At 46.3% G+C, this 17,430-nt stretch overlaps 1 protein-coding gene across 1 annotated transcript in view; it reads left to right on the top strand.

Moving 5' to 3' along the window:
* LOC110499460 (cystic fibrosis transmembrane conductance regulator) overlaps positions 1-17,430 on the top strand; it is an 80,308-nt gene that overhangs the window by 43,486 nt on the left and 19,392 nt on the right. Inside the window, exons 16-24 of the mRNA XM_036958645.1 lie at positions 376-636; positions 873-1,001; positions 4,053-4,090; positions 5,532-5,818; positions 6,061-6,140; positions 6,638-6,788; positions 11,901-12,128; positions 13,134-13,234; positions 15,213-15,437. Coding sequence (XP_036814540.1) covers positions 376-636; positions 873-1,001; positions 4,053-4,090; positions 5,532-5,818; positions 6,061-6,140; positions 6,638-6,788; positions 11,901-12,128; positions 13,134-13,234; positions 15,213-15,437 — 1,500 coding nt within the window. The remainder of the gene's footprint in view (positions 1-375; positions 637-872; positions 1,002-4,052; positions 4,091-5,531; positions 5,819-6,060; positions 6,141-6,637; positions 6,789-11,900; positions 12,129-13,133; positions 13,235-15,212; positions 15,438-17,430) is intronic.

Genomic DNA, 17,430 nt, shown 5'->3' with positions numbered 1-17,430 from the left:
TTGGTACTGGTACTCTTTGTATGTACTGTAGCCTCTTTATTGTGTTACTATTTCCTTTTTTATTGAACACAATTGTGGCATACTTTTTAACTCTGCATTGTTGGGAATGGGCTCGTAAGTAAGCACTTCACTGTAAAGTCTACACCTGTTGAATTCGGGGCACGTGACAATTGAAGTTGGTCTTATTGTGTTTTATAGCTGTTACACTGTTTGACACGAGAGCTTGTATGTGTTTACACTACTTTGCTGTATTCTGTACAAATGACAAATAAACTCAGGTCGTTGTTAATGAGAATGTGTTCTCAATGACTTACCTGGTTAAATAAAGGCAAAATATATACAAAAAAATCTAGCTTTAATTTGATTTGATTATAGGTGGAAGAGTCGCTGCCCCGGGGGAACCTGTACCACGACGGTCTGCAGCACCTGAGCGGGCAGCGGCGCCAGTCTGTGCTGCAGTTCATCACCAACGCACAAGGGCAGGGCAGGAGGGAGCAGCTCCAGACATCCTTCAGGAAGAAGCTGTCCGTCACGCCGCAGTGCGAGCTGGCCTCTGAGCTGGACATTTACGCACGACGCCTGTCCAAAGATAGTGTCTATGACATCAGTGAGGATGTGGATGAGGAGGACATGGAGGTAGGTTCAGTGAAGGCAGCAGCTTGGACGTTTTCTCCTGTAGCTGCAGGTCTTTAAGAGCACATGGAGGTTATGGTTAGGATCAAGGAGTTGCCAAAGGGACGTCATAGAATGTTCTCCAGTGTTTGAACCACCTTTTCCAAAGTAAAGTTTGAACATAAACGTTTGAAGACAAAAACACAAAGACAGCTAGGCTTTAGTATTTCATTTGACGTATCTCTTTTGTCTGTTTGTAGCAATGCTTTGCAGACGAGCGTGAGAACGTGTTTGAGACGACGTCGTGGAACACCTATCTGCGTTACATCTTCACCAACAGGAACCTGGTCTACGTCCTCATCTTCATCTTCCTCATCTTCGCTCTCGAGGTAATGATAGCTTTAGATGATCCCTGACTCGGAGATACTGTAGAGCAAGGATAGGCAACTGGCTGCCCGCGAGCCACATGCGGTCTGTGGCCCCGCTTTTCAAGGCCCTCGGATCAATATTTGTTTTCTTTTAGGGTGGAACTCAGTCTGGGTCTTAACTGAGTTAGAATAGTAGAATACACAAGGTGAATTTAAAAATGTGGTGGTGCATCAGCAGTTTTTCTCTTGTTATTTCAGTCACTGATAGTCAGTCAGTTATCCCATGTCAGCTAGCATTTTTTAGATTGCAAAGTTAGTTTAGCGAGCTATCTAAACTTGTTATCATAGTAGAATTACCGGCCAGGGGCCCCATGATGCTCGCAGACCAGCGAGCAATTGCGGCCTCTCATTTTTATTTATTTTTACTTTATTTTTCTTGTCAAGTCAGTTAAGAAAAATTCTTATTTTCAATGAAGAAATTCAAATTCTTTGTGGCACCCATCCCCATCAAAGTTGCCCATCCCTGCGGTAGAGATTCTATAATAAACAATAACATCACTGTATTAGAGGACAGAGTCTATATTAACCGATAACAACACTGTATTAGAGGACAGAGTCTATATTAACCGATAACAACACTGTATTAGAGGACAGAGTCTATATTAACCGATAACAACACTGTATTAGAGGACAGAGTATATTAACCGATAACAACACTGTATTAGAGGACAGAGTCTATATTAACCGATAACAACACTGTATTAGAGGACAGATGCTATATTAACCGATAACAACACTGTATTAGAGGACAGAGTCTATATTAACCGATAACAACACTGTATTAGAGGACAGAGTCTATATTAACCGATAACAACACTGTATTAGAGGACAGAGTTTATATTAACCGATAACAACACTGTATTAGAGGACAGAGTCTATATTAACCGATAACAACACTGTATTAGAGGACAGAGTCTATATTAACCGATAACAACACTGTATTAGAGGACAGAGTCTATATTAACCGATAACAACACTGTATTAGAGGACAGAGTCTATATTAACCGATAACAACACTGTATTAGAGGACAGAGTCTATATTAACCGATAACAACACTGTATTAGAGGACAGAGTCTATATTAACCGATAGCAACACTGTATTAGAGGACAGAGTCTATATTAACCGATAGCAACACTGTATTAGAGGACAGATGCTATATTAACCGATAACAACACTGTATTAGAGGACAGATGCTATATTAACCGATGACAACACTGTATTAGAGGACAGATGCTATATTACCCCTTATGGTACTGTCTTAGAGGAAAGATGCTATATTACCCCTTATGGTACTGTCTTAGAGGAAAGATGTTATATTACCCCTTATGGTACTGTCTTAGAGGAAATATGTTATATTACCCCTTATGGTACTGTCTTAGAGGAAATATGTTATATTACCCCTTATGGTACTGTCTTAGAGGAAAGATGTTATATTACACCTTATGGTACTGTCTTAGAGGAAAGATGCTATATTACACCTTATGGTACTGTCTTAGAGGAAAGATGTTATATTACCCCTTATGGTACTGTCTTAGAGGAAAGATGTTATATTACACCTTATGGTACTGTCTTAGAGGAAAGATGTTATATTACCCCTTATGGTACTGTCTTAGAGGAAAGATGTTATATTACCCCTTATGGTACTGTCTTAGAGGAAAGATGTTATATTACACCTTATGGTACTGTCTTAGAGGAAAGATGTTATATTACCCCTTATGGTACTGTCTTAGAGGAAAGATGTTATATTACACCTTATGGTACTGTCTTAGAGGAAAGATGTTATATTACACCTTATGGTACTGTCTTAGAGGAAAGATGCTATATTACCCCTTATGGTACTGTATTAGAGGAAAGATGTTATATTACCCCTTATGGTACTGTCTTAGTGGAAAGATGTTATATTACACCTTATGGTACTGTATTAGAGGAAAGATGCTATATTACCCCTTATGGTACTGTCTTAGAGGAAAGATGTTATATTACACCTTATGGTACTGTCTTAGAGGAAAGATGTTATATTACACCTTATGGTACTGTCTTAGAGGAAAGATGTTATATTACCCCTTATGGTACTGTATTAGAGGAAAGATGTTATATTACCCCTTATGGTACTGTCTTAGAGGAAAGATGTTATATTAACCCATAACAATACTCTATTAAAGGAAATATTATATATTAACCCATAACAATACTGTATTGAAGGAAATATTATATAATAACCCATAACAATACTGTATTAAAGGAAATATTATATATTAATGTCATGACTTCGGCTCGTCTTCGGGCGGCGCTGGTCTACTAGCTGCCACTGATCCCTTATCTTTGTTCTGTGTTGTGATCACCTGTGTATATTTTATTTCTATTTTACCTTTATTTAACTAAGTCAGTTATTTTAATTGACGGCCTAGGAACAGTGAGTTAACTGCCTTGTTCAGGGGCAGAACGACAGTTTTGTACCTTGTCAGCTTGGGGATTCGAACTTGCAACCTTACGGTTACTAGTCCAATGCTCTAACCACTAGGCCACCTGCCACCCCTGTGTCTAGTTTAGGTTAATCAGTGGGGTATTTATTCTCGCCCTACCCTCTATGTTTTGTGCGGGATTGTTTGTGTATCTGTCATTGGTTTGGGGTTGCGTTTTGTTTGTCTGTCTACTGGACTGCATTCCTGTTTTTGTTAGTGGCTGTTGTTGTGGTCCTGTGCCTGTTCTTTTGATGGACTTGTAAATAAACGCCCTTCTTGCCATTATTATTCTCCTGCGCCTGACTCTACACCCACCTCTCCTAGGGAGAATCTGACAATTAACCCATAACGATACTGTATTAGAGAATCCCTAAACTCAACTCCAGCATTTCTGGACTCTTCCAGATTCTTGAACAAGAATGTGGACTGATGTCTGGGAGCGCTAGACTAGAGGGTCCCTGTTGGGTCATAATTGCATTTATTGACAGTATTATTTCAATGCATGCTGTTGCCACCCTCAGTCTAACTGTGTTTATTGTGTGCTGTAGGTTGCTGGCTCTGTCCTGGGGATATTTCTTATCACAGAGTAAGTACTTGTTTGTTTTCCCGTGTGCTATAATATTCATCACAAGGAACTAGGATGATCAGCCTACAATGGTAAACAAGTAGTATCCACCAAAAGAAACCCAGATCAGCCTGATAACATGTAAACAGCTCAGATCAGCCTGATCACATGTAAACAGCTCAGATCAGCCGGATCACATGTAAACAGCTCAGATCAGCCTGATCACGTGTAAACAGCTCAGATCAGCCTGATCACGTGTAAACAGCTCAGATCAGCCTGATCACGTGTAAACAGCTCAGATCAGCCTGATCACATGTAAACAGCTCAGATCAGCCTGATCACGTGTAAACAGCTCAGATCAGCCTGATCACATGTAAACAGCTCAGATCAGCCGATCACGTGTAAACAGCTCAGAACAGCGTGATCACGTGTAAACAGCTCAGATCAGCCTGATCACGTGTAAACAGCTCAGATCAGCCTGATCACGTGTAAACAGCTCAGATCAGCCTGATCACATGTAAACAGCTCAGATCAGCCGATCACGTGTAAACAGCTCAGAACAGCGTGATCACGTGTAAACAGCTCAGATCAGCCTGATCATGTGTAAACAGCTCAGAACAGCGTGATAACGTATAAACAACTTAGATCAGCCTGATCACATGTAAACAGCTTAGATCAGCGTAATAACATGTCAAATCAAATCTTATTTGTCACATACGCAGATTTATCACATCGTGCGAGTGTAGCAAAATGCTTGTGCTTCTAGTTCCGACCGTGCAGTAATATCTAACAAGTAATCTAACGATTTCACAACAACTACCTTATACACACATGTGTAAAGGAATGAATAAGAATATGTACATACAAATATATGGATGAACGATGGCCGAACGGCATAGGCAAGATGCAGTAGATATAGAGTACAGTATATACATATGAGATGAGTAATGTATGGTATGTAAACATTATATAAAGTGGCTTAGTTTAAAGTGGCTAGTGATACATTTATTACATCTAATTTTTCATTATTAAAGTGGCTAGAGATTTGAGTCAGTATGTTGACAGCAGCCACTCAATGTTAGTGGAGGCTGTTTAACAGTCTGATGGCCTGAGATAGAAGCTGTTTTTCAGTCTCTCGGTCCCTGCTTTGATGCACCTGTACTGACCTCGCCTTCTGGATGATAGCGGGGTGAACAGGCAGTGGCTCGGGTGGTTGTTGTCCTTGATGATCTTTATGGCCTTCCTGTGACATCGGGTGGTGTAGGCGTCCTGGAGGGCAGGTAGTTTGCCCCCGGTGATGCGTTGTGCGTTGTACATGTAAACAGCTCAGATCAGCCTGATCACATGTAAACCGCTAAACGCAAAGTACTCAAACAAAAGAGCAGTTGAAAATATATATATTTTGAAGAAAACACGATTCAGATACTGTTGTAACCATTGTACTCTCTTCTTTCCCTCTCAGTAAGATCTGGACAGAGGAGGCCAACCCATCGGCGCCTAACTACGTAGACCAACAACACTCCAACGCCTCGTCACCTGCCATCCAACAGTCAGTCATCGTCACGCCAACCAGCGCCTATTACATCATCTACATCTACGTGGCGACGTCGGAGAGCGTTCTGGCGCTGGGGTTCTTCAGAGGCCTGCCACTGGTCCACACCTTACTGACCGTGTCCAAGAGGCTGCATGAACAGATGCTCACTGCTGTGCTCAGGGCCCCCATGGCTGTACTCAACACTATGAAAACAGGTGAGGCCCACTGCTGAAACCCCTGGCTTAACCAAGGATTATGTATCAGCTAGAGATACAAATGTACATGCATCTACCGGTACTGTTTCTGAACACAGGATACATGTCTAATTTATCAGTCAATTGTCTGTGTAATCTCACAGCCTGTACATCAGTCAGTTAAGTCAGTACGACCGCCACCAGTCGATGCCTCTAACTTTCAACAGCAGTCAATTCCATGTGTGTGTTTTTCTGCCCTGTAGGTCGGATCATGAACAGGTTCACTAAAGACATGGCCACCATCGACGACATGCTTCCTCTTGTACTGTTTGACCTCATCCAGGTATGTGACTGGCTGCTCTGTCTGTCTGTCTGTCTGTCTGTCTGTCTGTCTGTCTGTCTGTCTGTCTGTCTGTCTGTCTGTCTGTCTGTCTGTCTGTCTGTCTGTCATCCAGGTAGGTGACTGGCTGCTCTGTCTGTCTGTCTGTCTGTCTGTCTGTCTGTCTGTCTGTCTGTCTGTCTGTCTGTCTGTCTGTCTGTCTGTCTGTCTGTCTGTCATCCAGGTAGGTGACTGGCTGCTCTGTCTGTCTGTCTGTCTGTCTGTCTGTCTGTCTGTCTGTCTGTCTGTCTGTCTGTCTGTCTGTCTTTCTGTCTGTCTGTCTGTCTGTCTGTCATCCAGGTGGGTGACTGGCTGCTCTGTCAGTCTCATTCTCTCTCAAATAAATTCTCTATCTTAATCTATCTCTCTCTGTCTTTTATTGTTTTGAGGGTTCTCTTTTTTGTTTTTTTGATTTCATGAAAAGCTCTGTATTTTATATTATTCATATTCTTTCCCTCTAGTTAACTCTGATCGTGTTGGGAGCAATCTTCACTGTGTCCATCATGCGGCCGTACATCTTCATCGCCGCAATCCCATTGGCCGTCATATTCGTGGTCCTGAGGAAGTACTTCCTGCGTACCGGACAACAGCTGAAACAACTAGAAGCTGAGGGTGAGACTGGTAGGGTTATTGGATGGGGCTGGGGAATTTTCAAATACAGGAGGTGTGCTTGATTTATCTCGACTGGTGAGAAAGGTGAACAGACTTTTCACTTTTTGAACAACTCCAGAAGTTACATTGTACTGGGCAGGGAGTCAAAGAAAGTAAGGGATATAAAAGAAAGCAGGATGGAGGGAGAAGAGAATTGAGGGAGGAGAGGGTGGAGGCCGGAGAGGATGCACAGAGGGGCGAGGTCTGCTGGAGGGGAAGTGGGACATAACGGAGTGGGAGGTCAGCTCTCGTCCAATCAGATTTTAGATCCCATAACCCCATACACAACCAATAAACTTTGATTTGATTTGAAAATAATGGATGGGTGGTGTCTTCGGATGCCTAAATCTGTCCTCGGGTCCTTTAGTTAGATGGAAAGTGGTGGTCCTTTAACAATTGGATACTTCCTCTCTCCTTGGAGTAACCACTGATCTGACATGACTGGATAGGGGATATGATACATAATGGTACTATTGCTTGAGTTCTCCCTTACCACAACAATTCCCAACATTCTTCAAACATTCCATGCATTCCCCGTAACTTACTTGTACCAAAGTGTTGGTTTGAAATAGTGAGAGAAAGGTGTGTATCTGTGTTGGGTCTCGGGACATTCTGACTCCACTCCTGATCCTGTCATTCTGTGTGTGTGTCACAGATGGCCGCAAGGCCTTTCTGCAGCCATGGAGGGGTCAGAGTGAAAATCCGATCAGGGATTTCCTCTGGCTCCATCCTGGCATCACTCTCTCACTGTTCCTCACCGGACAAAACACACACGACTGGACAAAACACATACCTTCTCTATCACTGTTCCCCCCTGGACAAAGCACACACACTGTCCTCAACAGGCCAAAACACACACACTGTCCTCAACAGGCCAAAACACACACACTGTCCTCAACAGGCCAAAACACACACACACTGTCCTCAACAGGCCAAAACACACACACTGTCCTCAACAGGCCAAAACACACACACACTGTCCTCAACAGGCCAAAACACACACACTGTCCTCAACAGGCCAAAACACACACACTCTCTTGTTGTATGTTGCTCTTGTTCTATATTTGTCCTTTATTGGTGCAGAGACCTTAAAGATCCATATAAGATCCATATAAATCCACCTAAATTCATATAATACCCCTTAGAGAGAGAGTTTCACTCACCTGCTTGTGATCAGAGTAGATAAACTGTCAGGTTTATTTCTTCCTTCCTTTCATTCATTTTCCTGCCTGTCTCTCTGTGTGTCCGACTGTAGTAAGAGATACGGGAGAAACATCACGGTTCATCTCACAACAAGAGAGACTTGGTTTTACGGTGGCCTGAGAAAATATACTCTCTATTGTTGTGATACTGTCTGGTGCACTTCTATTTTATATTTCTTCAACTCCTCACATAACAATGTCCTTCTGAAACAACAAACTCCGATGTTTTACGGTTTTAATGTCACATGCTCAAGTACAGTGAAATGCCTTTCTTACAAGCTCTAAACCCAACAATGCAGTAATCAATATCAATGTAGTAAAATTAACAAGGTAGAACAGAAACACACAGGATATAACATTAATAAATAAGAAGAACACAAAAAGTAAGTCAACATACTATATACAGGGTCAGTTCCAGTACCATATTTACAATGTGCAGGGATACTGGATCGATAGAGGTAGATATGTAGAGGGGTAAGGTGACTAGGTATCAGGATATATGATAAACAGAGTAGCAGCAGCGTATATGATGATTGTATGTGAGTGGGTGTAGAGTCACTATAAATGTATGTGCATATTATGTGTGTGTGTGTGAGCAAATTCTGTGTTTGTATGTAGGTTGGAGTAACAGTGTGAGTAGTGTGTAGGAGGGTCCTGTGAGTTAGCGGTCTTATTGCATGGGGATAGAAGTGGTTCCGGAGTATGTTGGTGTCAGACTTGATGCACCAGTACCGCTTGCCTTGAGGAAGCAGAGAGAACAGTCTTTGGCTTGGGTGGTTGGTCTTTCCTATCACACCACCTGACTTAAGTGGTGTACTGTAAATCAGGGTTGGGGCCAGGATGTGAATTTCAATTCCATCAACAAGTTGACATCGCCCGTTAGCTACGTACATTTTGGTCAAGAAGTACCTAGATGTTATGCCGGACATCCTGTGAGTGATTTACTAATGCTTCTGTGTTTCTCTTCTCTCCCCCCTTTCTACCCTACCTCCCTCCATTCCACCCTCTCTCCCCCCTTTCTCCCCTACCTCCCTCCATTCCAACCTCTCTCCCCCCTTTCTACCCTACCTCCCTCCTTTCCAACCTCTCCCTCCATTCCAACCTCTCTCCCCCCTTTCTACCCTACCTCCCTCCATTCCAACCTCTCTCCCCCCTTTCTACCCTACCTCCCTCCATTCCAACCTCTCCCTCCATTCCAACCTCTCTCCCCTTTCTACCCTACCTCCCTCCATTCCACCCTCTCTCCCCCCTTTCTACCCTCCCTCCCTCCATTCCAACCTCTCTCCCCCCTTTCTACCCTACCTCCCTCCTTTCCAACCTCTCCCTCCATTCCAACCTCTCTCCCCCCTTTCTACCCTACCTCCCTCCATTCCAACCTCTCTCCCCCCTTTCTACCCTACCTCCCTCCATTCCAACCTCTCCCTCCATTCCAACCTCTCTCCCCTTTCTACCCTACCTCTCTCCATTCCACCCTACCTCCCCCTTTCTACCCTACCTCCCTCCAATCCAACCTCTCCCTCCATTCCAACCTCTCTCCCCTTTCTACCCTACCTCTCTCCATTCCACCCTACATCCCCCCTTTCTACCCTACCTCCCTCCATTCCACCCTACCTACCCCCTTTCTACCCTACCTCCCTCCATTCCACCCTCTCTCCCCCCTTTCTACCCTACCTCTCTCCATTCCACCCTACCTCACCCCTTTCTACCCTACCTCCCTCCATTCCACCCTACCTCCCCCCTTTCTACCCTACCTCCCTCCATTCCACCCTCTCTCCCCCCTTTCTACCCTACCTCTCTCCATTCCACCCTACCTCCCCCCTTTCTACCCTACCTCCCTCCATTCCACCCTACCTCCCCCCTTTCTACCCTACCTCCCTCCATTCCACCCTCTCTCCCCCCTTTCTACCCTACCTCCCTCCATTCCACCCTCTCTCCCCCCTTTCTACCCTACCTCCCTCCATTCCACCCTCTCTCCCCCCTTTCTACCCTACCTCCCTCCATTCCACCCTCTCTCCCCCCTTTCTACCCTACCTCCCTCCATTCCACCCTCTCTCCCCCCTTTCTACCCTACCTCCCTCCATTCCACCCTCTCTCCCCCCTTTCTACCCTACCTCCCTCCATTCCACCCTCTCTCCCCCCTTTCTACCCTACCTCCCTCCATTCCACCCTCTCTCCCCCCTTTCTACCCTACCTCCCTCCATTCCAACCTCTTTCCCCCCTTTCTACCCTACCTCCCTCCATTCCACCCTCTCTCCCCCCTTTCTACCCTACCTCCCTCCATTCCACCCTCTCTCCCCCCTTTCTACCCTACCTCCCTCCATTCCACCCTCTCCCTCCATTCCACCCTCTCTCCCTCCATTCTACCCTCTCCCTCTATTACACTCTCTCTCCCTCCATTCCACCCTCTCTCCCTCCATTCCACCCTCTCCCTCTATTACACTCTCTCTCCCTCGATTCCAACCTCTCTCCCTCCATTCCACCCTCTCTCCCTCGATCCCACCCTACCTCCCTCCATTCCAACCTCTCTCCATCCATTCCACCCTCTCTCCCTCCATTCTACCCTCTCTCCCTTCATTCCACCCTCTCTCCCTCCATTCTAACCTCTCTCCCTCCATTCCAACCTCTCTCCCTTCATCCCACCCTCTCTCTCTCCCTCCATTCCAAACTCTCTCCCTCCATTCCACCCTCTCTCCCTTCATTCCACCCTCTCTCCCTCCATTCTAACCTCTCCCCCTCCATTACACTCTCTCTCCCTCCATTCCAACCTCTCTCCCTCCATTCCACCCTCTCTCCCTCCATTCTAACCTGTCTCCCTCCATTCTAACCTCTCTCCCTTCATTCCACCCCCTCTCCCTCCATTCCACCCTCTCTCCCTTCATTCCACCCTCTCTCCCTCCATTCCAACCTCTCTCCCTCCATTCCACCCTCTCTCCCTCCATTATAACCTCTCTCCCTCCATTCTAACCTCTCTCCCTCAATTACACTCTCTCTCCCTCCATTCTAACCTCTCTCCCTTCATTCCACCCTCTCTCCCTCCATTACAACCTCTCTCCCTCCATTAAACCCTCTTTCCCTCCATTCCACCCTCTCTCCCTCCATTATAACCTCTCTCCCTCCATTCCACCCTCTCTCCCTCCATTCCACCCTCTCTCCCTCCATTCCACCCTCTCTCCCTCCATTCCACCCTCTCTCCCTCCATTCTAACCTATCTCCCTCCATTCCAACCTCTCTCCCTTCATTCCACCCTCTCTCCCTCCATTCCACCCTCTCTCCCTCCATTCCACCCTCTCTCCCTCCATTCCACCCTCTCTCCCTTCATTCCACTCTCTCTCCCTCCATTCTAACCTCTCTCCCTCCATTCCACCCTCTCTCCCTCCATTCTAACCTCTCTCCCTCCATTACACTCTCTCTCCCTCCATTCCAACCTCTCTCCCTCCATTCCACCCTCTCTCCCTCCATTCTAACCTCTCTCCCTCCATTCCACCCTCTCTCCCTCCATCCCACCCTCTCTCCCTCCATTCCACCCTCTCTCCCTCCATTCTAACCTGTCTCCCTCCATTCTAACCTGTCTCCCTTCATTCCACCCCCTCTCCCTCCATTCCAACCTCTCTCCCTCCATTCCACCCTCTCTCCCTCCATTCTAACCTCTCTCCCTCCATCCCATCCTCTCTCCCTCCATCCCACCCTCTCTCCCTCCATCCCACCCTCTCTCCCTCCATTACACCCTCTCTCCCTCCATACCTCCCTCTCCCTCCATTTCTCTCTACTTGCCTCCCCTCTTTGTCTCTCTCCCTTTTTGCTCTAATTTTTTCTTGCTCTGCTCCCTCTCTTAATATCTCTCTTTCTCTTTCTGTCTTTCCCCTCGTCCCAGCCCGAAGCCCTATCTTCTCTCACCTCATCATCTCTCTAAAGGGTCTGTGGACCATCCGTGCGTTTGGACGTCAGTGCTACTTTGAGACGTTGTTCCACAAGGCCCTGAACACCCACACGGCCATATGGTTCCACTACCTCTCCACGTTGCGATGGTTCCTCTTCCGCTGTGACATCATCTTCGTCTTCTTCTTCAGCGCCGCAGCCTTCATCGCCGTGGGAACCAACCGTGAGTTATGGACGGACAGACAGACACACTTAATATTATTAGGCTATTTCCAATACAGCATTTAACTGAAAAGGAGAGCAGATATTACAGATGCCGACTGCGTTGCATATTTACTTTAGGCCTGAGTAAATTGTTCCTGCCTTCTCATGGACAACGTGGAAAAGATCTTTGTGTGACATAGAGAATCTCTCAATGGGCCACAGTGTTTATGTTGGTAGTGAATCTAGGGGTAATTTTACAGACCATTGAATACCTGTGTGTTTGTGTGTGTGTGTATAATAACAAGGGGTTGCAGTGACGTATGCTATGACGTGTGTGTGTGTGTGTGTGTGTGTGTGTGTGTGTGTGTGTGTGTGTGTGTGTGTGTGTGTGTGTGTGTGTGTGTGTGGACGTGTTTAACTATACTTGTGGGGACCAGAATAGTAAACGAACAAACATTTGACCAACTGGGGATATTTTGTTCATCCCCACAAGGTCAAATGCTATTTCTAGTAGGTTTAGGGTTAAGGTTAGAATTAGTGTTAGGATTAGAATTAGGGTTAGGGTTAGAATTAGTGTTAGGGTTAGAATTGTGTTAAGGGTTATGAGCTAGGGTTAGTTTTAGGGTTAGGAGCTAGGGTTAGGTTTAGGGTTATGAGCTAGGGTTAGGTTTAGGGTTAGGAGCTAGGGTTAGGTTTAGGGTTAAGAGCTAGGGTTAGGTTTAGGGTTAAGAGCTAGGGCTAGTTTTAGGGTTAAGAGCTAGGGTAAGAAGCTAGAGTTAGGTTTAGGGTTAAGATTAGGTTTTGGGGTTAAGGTTAGGGTTATGGTTAGGGTAAGAGTATGGTTTAGGGTTAGGGCTTAGGGAAAATAGGATTGGGACGAAATTGTGTGTCCCCACAAGGTTAGCTGTACAAGACCGTGTGTGTGTGTGTGTGTGTGTGTGTGTGTGTGTGTGTGTGTGTGTGTGTGTGTGTGTGTGCTGGCGCGTCAGTGTGCACGATAATGTGATGTGTGTGTGTTCCACAGAGGACAAGCCTGGGGAGATTGGCATCATCGTGGCCTTAGCCATGCTTATCCTTGGTACGTTCCAATGGGCTGTCATCACCAGCATCACTGTGGACGGACTGGTATGTAAACACACAGTTTTGATCAATCACGGTAGATAGACTTCTATTTGCATTCACATACCACATTACCAGTAGGCAGTTATCAGTTTCACACATATAAACACGCACAACACACTCACACAAATATGAATCTCATTAACCTTTTACACTCGTTTGAATTGGCCTATATGGATAGAGATACATTTAAATGTTTCTTACAGAAGAACCATTGTATAATTTGAAAGGGAACAGTTTGGAGATTATGGGAAAATTATTAGACCAAAGTTGAGGACACAACAGTTCACCTTACACAAGACTGAATCCAAGACTGAATCCTGTTGATTACATGTGCATTTTACATTTACTGCACTTTTTGACACATGAAAATAATCTATTTACATTCAGTCACATGATGAGAATATTCCTGGGGTTGGTGCAACATAAGACAACAAAATGACAAGAGAAAGCTAAATCTGTGTATCCGACCAATAATATTTAGTTAGATTTTATTTTGATTTGAGGACTAACTGGTGCACTTGTATGGCTCAAAGAAGGGTCTTCAGTTATAGGTGCTTTTATGAGCTCTCCTAGCTGTGCCGTTGAAGAGCTAGAGAAAGCACACTCGTAGATGTTTTGTTTGGAACACAAAATGTGATGGCATCCTCGCCATCACACAATTACTGTTGTTGTTTACAAAATCCCAGAATGGCCCTTTATAAATCGCAATCTGGGTCAGGTGGGCGTCATTTGAAAGCTTGTTCTATTGCCAACATGACTAGTTATAAAATAAGATCTTGCAGTGTGATCTTGCAGTGTTAGGGTTTCACACGGCAATTCAGAGAAACAGATCGTAATTCTAGTGCGCATAGAAAGGGGTCAGGTGTGTGTTCTGCTGCAAATTCTCTTCACAATAGACAAACATAGGCTCATTCTGTTCAGAACAACCCAGGGTATGACGCCATGTCATCTTGTAACTGTACATCAAACATAGTGATCATAAACGTTGACACTGTATATGACATGAGTTTTATGATGTGAAGTGCACATTTGGACTCACGGGTGTTTGTCTTGCTTGTATGACATCAAATCAGTATTTATTATAATCCTCAACGTCTCATCTTTCAAAATACATGGAGTCCTCTTAATTTACAGCATTTCCCTCACTCAGGTAACAAAAACATTTTCTAAAGTTTCCCAGTTAGTCAGAGGGATCAGGGAAACTTCTTGTCATGTGTGGTGCTCAAGTTCAGAACGGTGAAGCAGAGAGACTGAGCTCTGATGTCATTTATAGCATGTTACTGTACAGCCACTACGTTCCCATTTAGATGCTTATCAGTGTCAAAATCTGCCGTTTTCATCCTGTATACGGGTACGAGTGTGAAAGGCTACTTTTACCTGAGTGGGATACTCCACTTGTCTTGTTTGTTGTTTGGTAAGGTGTCAAAATGTAGAATAGTGTATATTCAGTTCACACACCCCAGTGTTGTTGTTGTGGACATGAGCTTTATTCAGGCTTAGGATTCTGAACAGGTTTATCACAGTGCAGGTCATTTTATTTATTCTCCTTGTTTTAGAAGATGAATCATTACTGCCAGACTGACTCATACTACCATACACTGATACTACTCACTAATGTGATAATAGACAGTATATTAATATTAATAGCACATTAACAAGTATGAGGGAGGTCACTACTCTAACATACCGTCACGGGTACAGTATTAGGTCACAAACTAACATTGACCCACTTACAGTATGAACTCACTTACTCCTTACACACACACACACACACACACCCCCCCCCACACACACACACACACACACACACACACACACACACACACACACACACACACACATGTTTCACTCCCCCCCACACACGTTGCACACATTCCCACAGGTTTATACTCACTTATATAATCTCATGTCACACACATAATGTATACACATACACACCTACCCCTTCCTCACCTCTCTGTGGCCTCTTTTCCGTCTGCAGATGCGATCGGTAGATCGGGTCTTCAAGTTCATCGACTTGCCGCAGGAGGAGCCTAGACCCAGTGGTGGTGGTAAAGTCACAGACCTGGTCCTCGACAACCCCCACGCACAAGACTGCTGGCCCAACCAGGGCCACATGGATGTCCAGGGGCTGACTGTCAAGTATACAGAGGCCGGACGCTCTGTGCTGCAGAACCTGTCCTTCACCGTGGAAGCGGGCCAAAGTGTAGGTGGCGGAGATGGGGGCGGAAATGGAGTGGAGATGGAGTGGAGATGGAGTGGAGATGGAGTGTAGATGGGGTGGAGATTGGGGTGGAAATGGGGTGGAGATGGAGTGGAGATGGGGGTGGAGATGAGGGTGGAGATGGGGTGGAGATGGAGTGGAGATGGGGTGGAGATGGAGTGGAGATGGGGTGGAGATGGGGGTGGAAATGGGGTGGAGATGGAGTGGAGATGGGGGTGGAGATGGGGGTGGAGATGAAGTGGAGATGGGAGTGGAGATGAAGTGGAGATGGGTGGAGATGAGGGTGGAGATGGAGTGGAGATGGGGGCGGAAATGGGTGTGGAGATAGGTGTGGAGATGGAGTGGAGATGGGGTGGAGATGAAGTGGAGATGGGGTGGAGATGTTGTGGAGATGTTGTGGAGATGGGGGTGGAGATGGTGTGGAGATGGGGTGGAGATGGAGTGGAGATGGGGGCGGAAATGGGTGTGGAGATAGGGGTGGAGATGGAGTGGAGATGGGGGTGGAGATGGAGTGGAGATGGGGGTGGAGATGAAGTGGAGATGGGGTGGAGATGGGGTGGAGATGGAGTGTAGATGGGGGTGGAGATGAAGTGGAGATGGGGTGGAGATGTTGTGGAGATGGGGGTGGAGATGAGGGTGGAGATGAGGGTGGAGATGGAGTGGAAATGGGGGTGGAGATGGGGGTGGAGATGGAGTGGAGATGGTTGTGGAGATGGGGGTGGAGATGGAGTGGAGATGTTGTGGAGATGGGGGTGGAGATGAGGGTGGAGATGGGGTGGAGATGGAGTGGAGATGGGGGTGGAGATGAAGTGGAGATGGGAGTGGAGATGAAGTGGAGATGGGTGGAGATGAGGGTGGAGATGGAGTGGAGATGGGGGCGGAAATGGGTGTGGAGATAGGTGTGGAGATGGAGTGGAGATGGGGTGGAGATGAAGTGGAGATGGGGTGGAGATGTTGTGGAGATGTTGTGGAGATGGGGGTGGAGATGGTGTGGAGATGGGGTGGAGATGGAGTGGAGATGGGGGCGGAAATGGGTGTGGAGATAGGGGTGGAGATGGAGTGGAGATGGGGGTGGAGATGGAGTGGAGATGGGGGTGGAGATGAAGTGGAGATGGGGTGGAGATGGGGTGGAGATGGAGTGTAGATGGGGGTGGAGATGAAGTGGAGATGGGGTGGAGATGTTGTGGAGATGGGGGTGGAGATGAGGGTGGAGATGAGGGTGGAGATGGAGTGGAAATGGGGGTGGAGATGTTGTGGAGATGGAGTGGAGATGGTTGTGGAGATGGGGGTGGAGATGGAGTGGAGATGTTGTGGAGATGGGGGTGGAGATGAAGTGGAGATGAGGGTGGAGATGGAGTGGAGATGGGGGTGGAGATGGGTGTGGAGATGTTGTGGAGATGGGGGTGGAGATGGAGATGGAGTGGAGATGGGGGTGGAGATGGAGTGTAGATGGGGGTGGAGATGGAGTGGAGATGGGGGTGGAGATGTTGTGGAGATGGAGTGGAGTGGAGATGGGGGTGGAGATGTGGTGGAGATGGAGTGGAGATGTTGTGGAGATGGAGTGGAGATGTTGTGGAGATGGGGGTGGTGATCTTGTGGAGATGGGGTGGAGATCTTGTGGAGATGAGATGGAGTGGAGATGTTGTGGAGATGGGGGTGGAGATGTTGTGGAGATGGGGGTGGAGATGGAGTGGAGATGGGGGTGGAGATGTTGTGGAGATGGGGGTGGAGATGTTGTGAAAATGGGGATGGGTGCAGGTGTGTGTGCATGTGTGAGGCTGATGCTCCCTCCCATATGTGGGGTCAACTCCCGCTCAGCCCAGTCAAAGCTCTTCTCTGTCCTGGCACTCCAATGGTGGAACATCAGGACAGCGAAGTCCCTGGCCATCTTCCGAAAATGTCACAAACCTTACATCTTTTAAAAAAAATAGACCAGCACTTCTTTTCAGACTAGCACTGACATTGCTGCTAACAT

Source organism: Oncorhynchus mykiss, chromosome 2 (genome assembly GCF_013265735.2).
Source record: "Oncorhynchus mykiss isolate Arlee chromosome 2, USDA_OmykA_1.1, whole genome shotgun sequence".
Taxonomy (NCBI): Eukaryota; Metazoa; Chordata; class Actinopteri; order Salmoniformes; family Salmonidae; genus Oncorhynchus; species Oncorhynchus mykiss.
This window is presented reverse-complemented; position numbering and strand designations above follow the sequence as displayed.